The sequence below is a fragment of the Lagopus leucura genome, unplaced genomic scaffold (assembly GCF_019238085.1).
Source record: "Lagopus leucura isolate 7727_CA_CO unplaced genomic scaffold, USGS_WTPT01 Super-Scaffold_100009, whole genome shotgun sequence".
Taxonomy (NCBI): Eukaryota; Metazoa; Chordata; class Aves; order Galliformes; family Phasianidae; genus Lagopus; species Lagopus leucura.
The window spans coordinates 6,142,249-6,156,052 of record NW_024962266.1 but is presented as its reverse complement, the minus strand read 5'-3'; the positions used below and the strand labels follow the sequence as shown (position 1 = coordinate 6,156,052).

Here is a 13,804-nt window from a genome sequence, read left to right as displayed (position 1 = left end):
TCGCTCCGCGCGGCGGCGGGCTGTGAGGTGCCGGGCGGGCGGGAGAGCGGCTGTGGCCATGGCCCGCGGAGCTGGGCAGGCGTTCGCCGCCCTCTTCGGTCTGGTGCTGGCCGTACTGAGCCGCGCCGAGCCCGCGGCCGGTGAGTGCGGGGAGGGGGGAGGTGGCGAGGCGCGGGGTCCGGGGCTGAGCGTGGGGCGAGGCGCTGGGGAGGGGGGAAACGGGAGGGGGAGGGAGGTTGCGCTGAGCGGGGGCAGCCGGCCGCTTTGACGCGTGGGCTGGCCGCTGGGGCTGGCTGCTCGGCCCGAGGCAGGCGCGGGTGGGCAGCCGGTAGGAGCGCCGCATCCGAATCGGGAGTTGGGAAAAAAGTTGTTTCCTGAGAGTGGTTCGGCCAGGTTCGCTCAAAAAGAACTGAAAAGGCTCCTAATGGCATAGGAGTCTTATAAAGTCAGAAGTACATTCTCTTGGTTGAAGTGAGGCACGGTGCACATCTGGACTGTTTCTGCAAATGGCTTACTCAGCCTAGCCAATATAGTGGTGATCCTCGTTAGTACAGTGGTGAGCATCCCATAGTGGTGAGCGTCCCATAGCTGTGACCCTCGTTATTAGAGTGGTGAGCATCCCACATTTCTCGCAGGAGAGTGGGCTGATAGGATGGTGGGTGATGGCCTCAAGCTGTGCCAGAGGAGGCTCAGGCTGCATATTAGGAGAAATTCGTTCTTGGGGAGAGCAGTAATGCCCCAAGATGGGCTGCTTGGACATGTGGTGGGGTCACCGTCCCTGGAGGTGTTGAAGAAACATTTTGACGTTGTTCTGTAGGACGTGGTTCAGTGAAGAAATATTGGCGGTAGGTGGATGGTTGAGCTGGATGATGTTAGGCATCTTTTCCAACTTAATGGCTCTGTCATTGTAAGATGGCCCAGTGCTGGTTTTGCAAAGGCTACACTTCGTGCCCGTTGATTTAGGCATTGCCGTAACATCAGCAGCTCCCCAGCTCATTGCTGACCCGAGGCTCTCATCCTAGCATGGCACCTGCAGTGTCTGCCCCAGCTGTGCCTGCACGTGGGAGCAGGTTGGCTCTCCCATGCTGGAGACAGCTTCTGAGTGCTAACCTCCGTTCCTTCAGTGAGTGGAGAAAGGAAAGCTGAAGTCACTGAAAGGGTATTTTCAGGTGTCTGTTCAGCTGTCTTGATGCTCTTGTGCAAGAGGCTGCAAGGTTCTGATGTCAGCCCTCTTGGTCAATGACTAGGAGGCTCCTGGATGCGCCCTGGTTTGGACGGCTCAGCGCTGCCTCATCATGCAAGCCCAATGGCACGGCAACTTGCTTTTCCAGTTGAGCCTCTGTTTAGTTTGTAGAAGCCTGCAGTTGAAGCTGCAGTGAGCTGGGGCGGGGCGGGAACACCTGCACTTTTGGTGAGGACACTTTCCTGATAATTACTGCTAATGGTGGTGATTTGCTCCTTGTCTGATCAGTCAGCAAGGAGTGAAATAGGATTGCTCACTGGTAAAGCCCACCCTGATTGGCCCCGATAATTGCCAAAGGGAGCGACTTGAGTTCTGAGTCCAGTTTCACTGCAGAGCAGGTGTTTGTGTGGGACCCCACAAAGGTGTTGTGGACCACACTCGGGATCTTTTGAGGTCTTGAGATCCTGCTGACAGTGCTGGGTCTGCTTGCTTGATAGGGGTTTGCTGAACAGCAAGTTTTACTCGATCATTTGGAGGTGTTACTGTATCACGTTTGCTCTTATCAAAGGTGCTGGTTTAGACTTTCAAAACTGAGTGTGATTAGCATCTGGCTCACATCACTTCCTGCGGGGCACTGCTGGGAGCAGAAGGACGTGAAGGCACTCTCACAGCTGTTCTCAAGGCCTGAATGTTTGGGAAAAGGGGACTGGTGCCTCTGGTAGCGTGTGGCATTGGAATCTCTTCTGTTTCTTTGTTGCCCTCTGTAGCTGTTTCCCTCCTAATTTTAGGTGTCTTGCTGCAGTTGCAGCAAGTTGCTGTTTCCCTCTGGTGTGTTTTGGTCCTGTTCGCGCTCTCCCATTTCCAAAGTGGTGTCTGTGTTGTGGAATGCCTTTGAAGCCTTGGGCTGGATGTGGCCCTCGCTGTCAGAGGGCCTGGGTGGGTGGGATTGAGCCCCGTGTCCTTTGTGGAGCTGGGAGCAGTGATGGCAGGGCAGCAGGGTGCTGACAGCCCGCGGCTTCTGCGTGCCAGCATCTCATCTAACAGCAGAACCAGACGGCTGCAGCATGTAACTTCAGGCTTCAAGGAAGCAGCATGCGTTTGTAGTCGTAGCTAAAGGCTGCAAAGCCAAGAGACAGTACAGTGCTTCTTTAATTCTGACCCATTAAGGAAATGGCATCCATCTTGGGGAAAGAAAAAAAAAAAGAACTTCTCTAAGCACCTAAAGCCCTTCTGTAGTTCTTATTTTCTGTGCATTCATTCTGATATCATCTTGCCAACAGAAGTTGAGGGCTGTGTCTTGTCAATGCCCATCCAGAAGTATTGCCTGTATCGTTCTAAACACGCGGTCCTCTGAGGGCTGCAGAAATAATTACTGGTTCTGTTTAGAAAATAGTCTGTTCCTAGGGCACATGTCCTTTTTTTAGCCTGCACGAGGATGAAAAAAGAGCTTTGTATCCCAAAACGGCGCTGGTGTCTGCTGTTTGTTCCACGCAGCGAGTTTTCATCTTGTTGCTCTGACATCACCATGGGCTGCAATGGAAGCTGCAGCAAGCAGCAGGCTGGCATTTCACAGGGCAGGCATTCGTCATGTTCGAATTAATAAAGATTTAGTGCTGGAGAATGATGGAGGACTATGGAGAACACGCAAGTATGGCTTCTGTCTGCCAGATTTCCATAGAAACACCAATACCTCCTCAGCACTTTAATTGCCTTCCCTACATTTTTTTTTTTGTCAAGAACTTTTTTTTAGCTCAGTGCTTTATGTTGCAGCTGTGGATTTGAGGCATTTGGGCTTTGTTTGGAAAACTGAAAACATGGGAAGGCAGGCAGCAGTAGCTGTGAAAGGAAATGGAAGATGTGATCACTGACAGGATTTTGAACCGTTTTACAGATTTGTTCTGTATTCAATGTCTGTTATAACTTCAGCTTTTCTCAGCAGTTCTCAATAGAAGAAGTGCTGTGCGAGCTCCCACTGGTAGGAATACAGTCCTCCAACTGGCTGCTAAGGTGAGATCTCAGGCAGAAGGAATTCATTTCCACCTGTGGGTTTGGACAGCAGTTCCCAGCCCTGCTTTTAAGAGGGCAGGTAGCTGTTTTTGCCAGGTCCTGGATTCTTGAGCTGGTATTTAAAAAAAAAAAAAAAAAAAAAGAAAAATGGATTTCTAAAACCAAATCTCTTGTTACAGCCTTGTTCTTCTAAAATCCTCTTAAATGCACATTTCTGAAGGTTTTTTACACTTCTGAAGTCTGGAGAAGCTGGCAGAAGAAGCCCAACCTGTTAGATCGTGGGGTTTTCTCACAGGGTGCAGAGGCTGAATTCCTTCGTGCTGCTCTGAGCTCTGCTCAGCCCCACAGATTATGTGAAAAATTAGTGACTTCTTCCTCAGTGCATAATCTTACTCGAACTGTAATCTTTTGAGGTTAGTGTATCATGTAATTAGTTATCTCTCCTTTGTGGTTTTCCTTCAAAACTGGGCTATTTCAGGGCGTTCTCAGCGTTATTCCTTACAGCTTTTAGAGCAGTCGGCTCTCTGCAGTGCCAGCTGCTGCTGCAGAGGATTGTTGCCCCTGTCGGCACAAACAGAAGCTACCAGTCTTCCTTTGGAATTGCTCCTCCTCATTCGGGGTTTTCTTGGCCGCTGCTTTCACGCTCTGTTATCCTGGAGGGAAGCAGGAGCAGTTTTTCACTGCCTTGCTGACCTGATGTGCTGTGGTTTCTCATTGTGTTGGTGGTACTTCAGAGCTGAAGAGCTGGCAGATGGGACTCCTGTGCATCCTGCCCTGCTGCTGCCGGCCCTGGGCTCTCTCCTTCCTCCTGGTGTGTGATGGCAGCAGTTGATGTCAGTTGCAATGGTTAAATCCATCAAAAATATATTTTGCCCTCTCATTTTCTTTCATGTATTTAACGTTATGCTTAGGTTTTTTTTTCCTTCTGTGTGATAAGTAGGTTGTTTTCAACCTTTTCCCCAGAAAACAATGCGTGCAGTTAGAGCCAAGTTTCAGCCAAATGTGTCAGATGTCTAGATATAAAGATACTGAGTTTCTATAAACTTAACGGAGAGTCTGCGGGCAGAAAGAGGAGGGAGGCCAGTGCAGTGTCATTCTATGGATAAGGCTGTACCTGCTCAGTGGTCCAGCAGGCTCTGTCAGAAGATCCGTTTCCTCTTTCGCAGTAAAACCTTTGGTCAGAGTCTTCTTAGATGCAGGATTATCAGCCACGCTTCACAGAGCTACAGGAAACCAGCTTCGTAACATTTCTTCCTTGCAGCATTAATTGTAGTATTTCAAGGTTTTATTTCTGCTTGACTTTTACTGAACTTACAGGTGAGGAGCGTGTTGGCCTTACTTTCCCATTAGCACTCACTGCAAAGCCCCTTCAGATTTCTTCTGGTTATGGCTCTGTTTCCTAGTGCTAGCCTTCTCTCTTAGAAGCTGAACTCCGATGCTTTCAGCTCCCAGTGCCAACTCTTTGCTATTTCCTTCAGTTTTTTAGCCTGGAAGGAGTCTGAATTTGTAACATGCAGATGAAGAACAGAAACCAAGTCACAACTTTGAGATCATCTTGGTGTCCTTAAAGAGCAATGAGGCAGAAGTGTAATTTCTTTTCCTCTACTTTAACAATCTCTTTAGCCAAAAACATGAAACCTGAGCTAAACCGTACCGCAGCTAACTCTGTGTTCTGCTTCAGATGCTTGGAGTCACGGCACGTCCAGTGGATGTTCTGAGGGTAACACTTTGTGCCCATGCTCATTGTGCTGCACTCAGGCCCTGGAGAGCAATCCTGGTGGGGTGAAATCGGTGCCTATGTGCAGGGATTCTGCCAGGGTTTGTATGGGCTCTAGGCTGGGTCATGCTGCTGATAGCATTTGTCTCGGGCACACTTAGAGCCCTCATCTGAGAGGCCTTTCAAGCTTATCTAGGACGCATGCTAGAAATTGAACACTTCTCTCTCTAAGTGGCGGCCTGCCCACTTCACGTAAGGGCTTCAGGCAGCTTTTGATCATCACGGGGTGATTTCCCCATCTCCCTGCGTGGTGCCCAATGGGGCTGGTAGAAATGGCACAGCGGGGAGCCCGGGCTTTCCCCACAGAGACCTGCAGCACAACTGAGTGAGGCTGGGGCAGGGCCAGAAACCCAGCAAACAATCCCCATTGCTTTTAATCTTATTTTTTTAAGCACAGGAGAGGATGGCCAAAAGCAGCACTTCTATCCCTGTCTGGACAGCAGAGATGGTAGCAGTGGCTGACTTTCTTGTAAAAACAAGAGTATAATCTCATGCTGTACACAACAAAACGTTTCTAGTTGGAGTACTGGATGCCTCACTCATGGTGGCTGAGGTAGAAGATGGTTTCTGGTACTGTTTACTTATGAGCCCAGAGTAGTGCAGTAGCAGAAAAGCAGCTTTTAAAGCAAGTGGTGTTGAAATGCCTCGGTTTGCTGCACGTTGTGAAATTGTTGAAGATACCATGAAATACAGGAAAATACAGGAAGGCAGTGCTTTGTGCACGTAAATGCTAATGCTGCTGTGAGAACTACAGCCTTCAGTTTCCCCTGTGATTTCTTTTTTTGAAGAGAAGTCATTGTGTTACTTTTAATATTCATTTTGGAATATTGTTACATGTTTATTAACTTCAGTTCTGGTCACATTTCAGTGCTTTTTCTGCTCAGTCTTAGTCTTAATCTGCAAAAATCATTTTTGTCTTTTTTTTAGCATTATTCAGTTCTAAGCCTTAACAGGCAATATGTATTTAGCTGCCTGCCTTCCGCTCTTCAGTCCATCCCTGCTAAAGAATTCCAAGGACTACTGGTCGTTTAATGACCCTCTAAATGGCAGTTCAAGGCAAAAATAATTTGTCAAAAACCAGGGGGAAATTAATGATTACTTTGCCGAAGCCTCTCTGCAGTAGCCATGCGTGGCCTAGCAAGCAGAGCTGGAGTTGCTGGATGGGATCTTTGCTGGGAGCCCTGTGCCGTGGCCGTGCCGCTCGGTGCAGTTGTGCAGTTGGCTGGCTCTGGCCAGGCGCTGGTTAAGCTTTTACCACACGGGTTACAAAATCCTGGCCGGGCAGCTCTCGCTGGGGACGCGGGTGCTCCAAGGGGTTACAAAATCCTGTCTGAAATCTGGGCTCAAAGGAAATAATCCTCTGGGCGTTTGCTTCACTGGCTTGATCGGTTTAAAAAATACAAGCTAACAGTGTTAAGGTAGTGAGGTGGGAATACTGGCTCTCTGTCCATCCTGATTCCTTGATGCTCACTTTGCCATCCGTCGCAGCATCTCGTGCTTAGCATTGGTGGGCAGAGGGCTCCGATCTTACCAGTCCTTCTTCAGCTTCCACTGAGCACAGTGTGAGCTGTGCTGCAGCTCATTCCTGCTCTGAAAGGAGCTGCTGCACCTCTGGTTTTCTGGCAGGAGCAGACGAGGTTTGGAGGCTCGTGGATGCTGATGCTAAATGGAATAAAACTTGTCAGACAGGTGTGTATCAGTGTAAGCGTGTCTGACCGCCGTGGGGGGGAATGCCATACAAAATCCGTGCTGATATTCCTGTTGCTTAGCAACGCTGACCCCAAGGTTATCTGAAAGGGGCTCTGAGTGGAATTCGGTTCATTTCCTGAGAGCTCTACATGAGCAGTGCTATCCAAGTGCCCCGTTTTCAGAAATGGAGTTAACAGGAAACAGGCGTGCTCGTGTGTGGGAAATATTATTAATGCTTCTGGGCTTGATTTAGCTGTGTTCTACAGGGGTTGCTGGCATGAAGCACTGCATCTCACAGTGCGTGTGACCTGTTTACGTGCACCAGGGTTATTGTGAAATACCCAGAAAGACCCTGGATGGGGGCAGCTGGAGGACAGGACTTGTGGGTGCATGGGTAAAGTTTGGGATAGGACCCGCATCTTCTGGTTCCTAGAGCTTTACTCACTGGTTTGGTGCTGTTCAAGTGGCAGGCTCTGGTCTAGATGGACTGATTAAAGCTCTGTGGTTCTAGAGTGCCCTCTGCTCCATATTTCTTACCCATCTGCTGCCTTCAGAGCACAGCCGTCTTGCTGGTTCAGATCCTGGCCAGGAGACGAGCATTTGCAGTGTCACTGCCATCAGAACTGATGTCACTGTAAGGTTTCAGTAGACTTGGAGGAAAATTGTTCTGAGCTTTGCAATGTTTAGTGCCTTCTGTAAAACACCATGCTGAAAATGACAAGTTTCATGTACTCAATATTTCCTCCTCATAAATACTGAAGTCTTTGCTGCCTGGATTGCTAGAAACTTACAGCAGGGGAGCTTATGAGGGACAGGAGACCGTATTTCAATGTCAAGTGTCCCTGGAGATAGTAGAAAGAAAGGAAGAACTGAAGTTATTTTGAAAGGAGGAGAGTTTCATTGCGGAATTTTGATTAGGATGTAGTAACTGTATGACACTAAAGCTAAAATATGCGAGTGCTGATGTGATTATACCTAGCCTGCTGAAATTACTCTGTGCTTTGCTTTGAAAATCTACCTAAAAGAAGTTCTGGATACATTCAGTTGCCTGATGAGCAAATCTGTGTTTGGTTCTTCTTTTGGTCTGGCTCTCTTAATGCCGCAGGGTTTAAATTAAACTGTGTGATAGTGTCTTTGGGTTTGTTCCAGTCATATAAAATTCTCAGTTATAGGATTTTCATTCCTCAAAATATGTTAATGAAACTTTGACTTGACACGTACTGCTACCAAATTAACTTCTGTGTTGTTTTCTTCTTTCTCCTTTCAGCTTTACAGTGTATGGATGATTCCAAGCCTTGTGTTAACGAGGGAAAGTGCATTCCTTATCAGAATGGTACAGGATATTGCAAGTAAGTTTTAATTTCTAATTGTTTCATTTGTCAGTGTTCTTTCATTCAGGGTCATAAAAAGAAAGGAAGTATGAATTGTTAAGGTTTACTTACCAGGTGCATTCAGCATTAACAGTTTTAATGCAGTGTGTATTTCTTGCTTGTGCATTAGTTCTTCTGTGCTAACTTGTAAGAAATCTGGAGTTCTCACCCAGATTTGTGTTTGGACCTCATTTGTTTGATTGCTTTCCCTTCGGTTAGGAAGAGAGGCAAAACTGATCAGAGATAAGCACTGCTCATTGCTTCAAGAGCCCTGCACATTAAATCAGAACTTGCCCCTCATCCTATAGCTGGAGTTAACTTAAAGAGCCTCAGCCCCAAATTGAATATTCTTGAGTTTTTTCAGTTAGTCCGCATTCTGAAGAGTGCCACCTCCCTTCTGTGTGCTAGAAAGGTAGCATGGGAGTCACAAACAAATAAACAAGGCCAAACAAACACCCACACATCTCTATCCTGTAATTGATTTTGCTAAGCGTTGACACCCATCTTTAATGGTGCCTTCGCTTTGTTGTTGTGCGGAAAACTGATCATCAGCAGGAGCTTTGGAAGAATGAGTGGTGCCTGAGGAATGGGATCACGTCTATTTAAATGAAGTTCACCTATTTTAACTGTAATACTTAGATTTTTAAAAATTGAGTTATTTTGCAAGAAGTCCTATTTGTTTGGGCTTGTTTACTACATCTACAGCAAATAGATTTGCTTTCTAAACCTTTTTTATTTGACCAGTGTAAGCTGCCATTTTCTAGCATGCTAAATCCTTCTGTCCTTAATGCTCTCATTCTTTTAGAGTCAGTGAATTTTGTCTTGTTGATGTAGCTCAGCTAACACATGACTCAGTTCTTCACCATTTTCTGTGTATCCATCTCCCTCAGTCGCACTCTTTGCTTCTTTGTGTGAGTATGGTGCACCAAACTTGATGTACTTAAATTGCGCCTGTGGCACACAAAGGGAAATCATCATCTAAGTTGGAGTTCTTCTCAGTTTGAAATCAATACCTGATGTCATAAAAAGGTGAATATGTAACTTACTGTTCCCTATTGCTATTTTTTTAAATCCAGCTCTTTGCACAGCTCTGTGCTCATCTATTGCTTTAGGTTGCTGTCAACAGAAATGAGCTGCCCTTCTGAAACAAAGTTGGAACTTTTCCTACTTTTCAGCCCATTTTAAGACTGAAACAAGAAAGTGTGAGAAGTTAGTAGGTCTGTCTGATGAGTACATAAGTCTGTGAGACTGGAGCCAAAGTATGTGGGTCAAGTCCAAGGCAGTAAACACAACTAATGCTGGTGCTGCTTGTACCTTCCAAAGGACGATTTCTTCAACTTACATGTTCCTGTTAACTATGTCTTAGACTGTTTACTCAGTTTGTTTGAGGGTTTAACTTTTTTCAGTGTTTGTAGTGCAGTCCAGGTCTTCAGGCATTTATCATGGTGGTAGATTTGACCATTCTTAAGTTTTCTAGAATATACAGCAGTAACTTCATGTATAATTCCAACGTTGCCATCCTCCTTTTAATGCAAAGTCTTGCAGGTCTTAAGCCAACCTCTCCTTCATATAACAGCTAAGTTCTCTTGCAGGCACCAGAGTAATTGAAAAGGTCAATATATAGAGAGGAATATGTGTCTATTTTTTAGTTCTAGCTCAAGAACTTTTTTACAGAAAGCAATGAAAAATAAGAAAAAAAAAATAAAAGCAAAAGTACCAACCCTCAGTTGTGGAGACTCTACCTTTAGCAGGCGGATTAGCATCCTGTTTTAGTTCTAACTTTTTGGTTGTGCTTGGTGGTTTTTTGTTTTGTTTTTTTTTGTTCCTGCATGATGAGGAACTTTGAATAGAGGAACTTTCTGTCTGGTTGGTTTTGTCAACTAGATGACTTTCTGAATTTTTGATGCCTGTGAGCATAGTAATGGTTTGTTCAGGAAACAGAACTTATTAATGAGGCAAGCTGCTTGGCTTCTAGGTCTGCATGATAGCTCACTGATCATCTAAATCTCCACGCCTTACACTTTTTTTTTTCAGGTTTTCTGTAGTACTTCCTCTGCTGGGCAGTGAGTTATTACAGTAGACTCTCTTCCTCTTTCTGCACCTCCTCTCAGCAGTGTTGTTCTAGTGTGTGTTCAGTCTATCCATTTAACCTTGCAGTCTGTAGGAGGCAAGTGAACGACTGAAGAAGAACCTGCGCTGGGGGTAATCATACGTGATGAGTAAGATGTGGGTAACGTGAGTGCTGATAAGCAAAATGTGTAGTCTATAACACTTGGCAAAGCAGCAAGTGACAGCTTTCTTTGTCAGAAAATCCTGTTGTGTCTACTCCTTTAAAAGAGAGCAAGATTTCTTCTGAGAAACCTTTATTCTGGTGGGTCTGGTTTCTGTTATGGGAACGGCGATTGTGACCCTTGTAAGGAAATTGGAACTGGGTTTTTATCATACGGTTCTTGCGAGTGCCCTTTAAGTAGCTCAGTTCCCCTGGTAATGCTCCAGGCCCATGGCTGTCATTTTGTGGCACTGTTTGATAGAATTACTGACCTTCTTTGACCTTGGTTTTATATTTAGAAAATTGCGCATTCCTGTGTTTGCTTCTTCCAAGGGCAGAATTTTTGCTGGAGAGATCGTCCTGTACTCATTCTCGGAGTGGTGTGGTGAGGATGCAGACCTTATTCCAAGGAATATGGACGTGTCTGCAGTAGAAATAAGAATGTCTTAGAGCATTACAAAGAGAACCCCTCCTTTCAAGCCATCTGAGTCCTGCTTTGGCTAAAAGCGGTTTCAGTTGTGGTTTGGCTTGGTTTTGCCCTGCAGTATGTTTTATCTGAAAGCATCTCTAGACACCCTGTGGTACACCAAAGCATTAAGCACGAGGGAGCCATCTTGCATACTCTTGTCTCCATCAGAAGAATTGGGATAATGTCTTGCTGCCTGACTCCAATTGTGAACGTCATGGGAAGGCCCTTTCTTCTCCTCTCCCTGCTGTTGGATGACTGGAAAGCAGCAGTAGGAAGAGACTGGGTATTGGGACTGCTATCTTGCAATAATATTTCTGCAATTGCAGGCAGACTGAGAAGTTGTGGGTAGAGGCAGCTGTTTCAAGGACAAGCAGAGCAGAGATTTTGGCCGTGCTACCCTCTGTTCTCTTAGTGCTGGGATTGGCTCTGCAGCAGGTGGATGTGGTAACTCAGATGGCCGTGGCTTTCCATGCTGGATGTTCAGCAGGGCCCTGCAGCAAGCAGTAGTTCAGCTGGTTTCCCCTTGTTTGGCAGCTGTGGCCTCTCCCAGCTTCCCTCCCCTGCGCCCCAGTGGCAGGGAGCAGAAGCAAGACTGCCAGCGAGAGAAGCAGAAGTGAGAAAGGAGGGAGTTTGGGGTAGGGGTGCCCAGGCCTGGGGGAGGAAGCTGGGCCTTGCTGCTTCTCATGTTTTATAGGCTTTTAAGACTGAATTTTTGACCTTACAACTGCTGCACTCCGTGTGCGTCCAGACAGGATATCAGTATCTCCATGTGAACTGAAGTACTGCTTGAGCACTCGTCCTTTGTTGAGCTGATGGTAAGAAGTGTGCTAGTAACCAGGGCTCATTTGCTGCGCTTAGTCAGACTTGGAGGCTGCTGAAGCAGGCTGATGCCAAAGGGGCTGTATCCCACAGCATGTCCTTTATGCCCAAAGCTGTCAGGCTCTGTGCAGCTGTGTGCTTTTGTGCCTCTTCTGTGAGCAATGTGTTTTCTGTTTATGTGCTCAATTTTGTGTGCGCCTTTAATTTGTGTGGTACGGGTTTAGCTGGACCTCAGTGCTAAACTCAGAGGCAGCAGCGTGGCGGTACGGGATTTCTAACCCACCCCCATGCTGGGATTTTGACCCACCTTTCTTCCCAGCTGGATCATCTTACATCTGAGTGAGAAGTCATTTACGAGGACTTCTGGGACTGAAGACAAGATCCTAGGCTAAAACTGCTTCAGGGATTGCAGCAGATATCTTCTCAGCGGCAGTCTTGAGGGACTAATCCCTTCGAGGCCAGTCAATGGGGAATACCCATAGGAGATCTGGTGGCAGGATGAGGTCTGAGAGTTTTCCAGAAAGGCTAAATACAAAATTTGAGAAGCTGTCCCTTTCTGAGAATGGGCTGCCCTTTGCTGCTTCCTTCGGACTCCCTTCAGCGGTTAAAGGAGACCCTAGAGACCAGGGCAGAGGAGAAAGGGGGAGAGTACATGCACTTTTCCACATCAAATCTGGGAAGAGCAGTGACTTGAGTCACTTGATCAGAACTTTCTGTTGTCGTTTATTTGTGCGGACTGCGAGCTGTTCAGAGCTCAGGTGGTCAAAAAACTGTGAAGTAAATCTTGCTCATTCAAGCTTCAGCTCCTGTTTCTCCTTTGTACACAGCCAAGCTGAATGCAGTACAAGTGCTTTCTGTGGGCTAGAGACAATAGTTGTGTGCTGCTTTAAGCGCAGAACAGAGAGGCTGTCCCATCCCATGGTTTGCATTCAAAGTATGACGCATAAACGAGAGCCTTGAGACATGGGAAGGAACGCTTACTAAGCTAACCAGAGGATCCTGTTCTCCCTCCTGAGAGGAGGTGTAGGTGTGGGAGTCAGAAGCTGGGAGCCTGAAGGAAGTCTGGTTAAAATCTGTAGCGAAATAGCTGAGACCCTTCTCACGTAAGTCATCAGGCTGCTTTTTTTCCCCTCCGCTGTTGAAGCATCTTCCAATCGAATTGAGGGGAGTGTTGGGCTGGTGGGGGTGGAAGCAAAACTACGAGGAAATTCTTCCCTTCACGTTTCAAATTAAAGCCATCTGCTTCCTTCTGTGCATCTCCAGATGATATCACTGGGCCCGAATAGGAAACTCCCATGACAGTCAAACATCTGGTAGCGTGGTTAAAGCTGCCTGTGAGCGCAATTGTAGAGGCTGAGCTGATGAATGTGAGCAGGCAGATATAACGTGGCAGGTGAGAAGGCTTGTCCACCAGAGCAGACGTGTTTTCCAGGAGCTTTTTCAAAGGAAAAGAGAGCTAAATATCGGGGGTTAATTCAGTGTACTTTCATAGCAGAAGAGCCAAAAAATGCAGCTTTTGGGAGCCTCCAGCTTTCACTTTGTAGCACTAGTCAGACTGAATGCAGCTTTGTAGGTATGCGGATACTTCAGATTTGAATGAATACCTTCATTTTTGTTTTTACACCTCTTGTTTAGCTCCATGAGAGCCTGCACTGAGGCAAAGGCAGGCTGGAGCTGAAAAGGAAGAAAAAAATGGGTTGAGCTCCAACTAAAGTATTTGTGCTGGAAAGTAGCCCAGAGAGAGTAAAGGAGAAGCTTTAATTAGAAGCAGCTGCATAGCTGATGCAGCCCACAGGACATTTTCCCATTTCAAACTCTCCAGCTTTCAGAAATGATGATTTGAATTAAGTTGTATGTGAAATTTGTTCTTAAAAGATTAAATTCCTGTTGAAGTAGGTTAGAGAGCTCATGTCTCTCCAAAAGCGCCAGAACAAACTTCATCTTCCTGTTTCTTTTTCTGAGTGTTAGATGGAAAACTGAGGGAAAACAGTGGCTCTGATTTGGCAACGATTTGGTTTCCTGTTCTGAGCATGTCGCTTGGAGCTGACGCAAGCTGCTACAATTTGAAGCTGCACTGTAGGCAAGTGGTTGGGCTGTTAGGTGGTTTTTTATTTTCTTCCTAAAGGGATGGGATGAGAACTAAAGAGGAGTAGCGGGAAGCTGGAGTGCTGCTGGGGTTCTGAACAGAGTAGAGGATAATGGTGTCCTTTCAGAAGTCTGG

General features: G+C 46.5%; 1 protein-coding gene across 1 annotated transcript in view; it reads left to right on the top strand.

The window, feature by feature from the left end:
* Positions 1 to 51: 51 nt before the first annotated feature.
* NOTCH2 (notch receptor 2) overlaps positions 52 to 13,804 on the top strand; it is an 80,320-nt gene continuing 66,567 nt past the window's right edge. The window contains exons 1-2 of the mRNA XM_042873388.1: positions 52 to 140; positions 7,924 to 8,005. Coding sequence (XP_042729322.1) covers positions 59 to 140; positions 7,924 to 8,005 — 164 coding nt within the window. The 5' untranslated portion in view covers positions 52 to 58. The remainder of the gene's footprint in view (positions 141 to 7,923; positions 8,006 to 13,804) is intronic.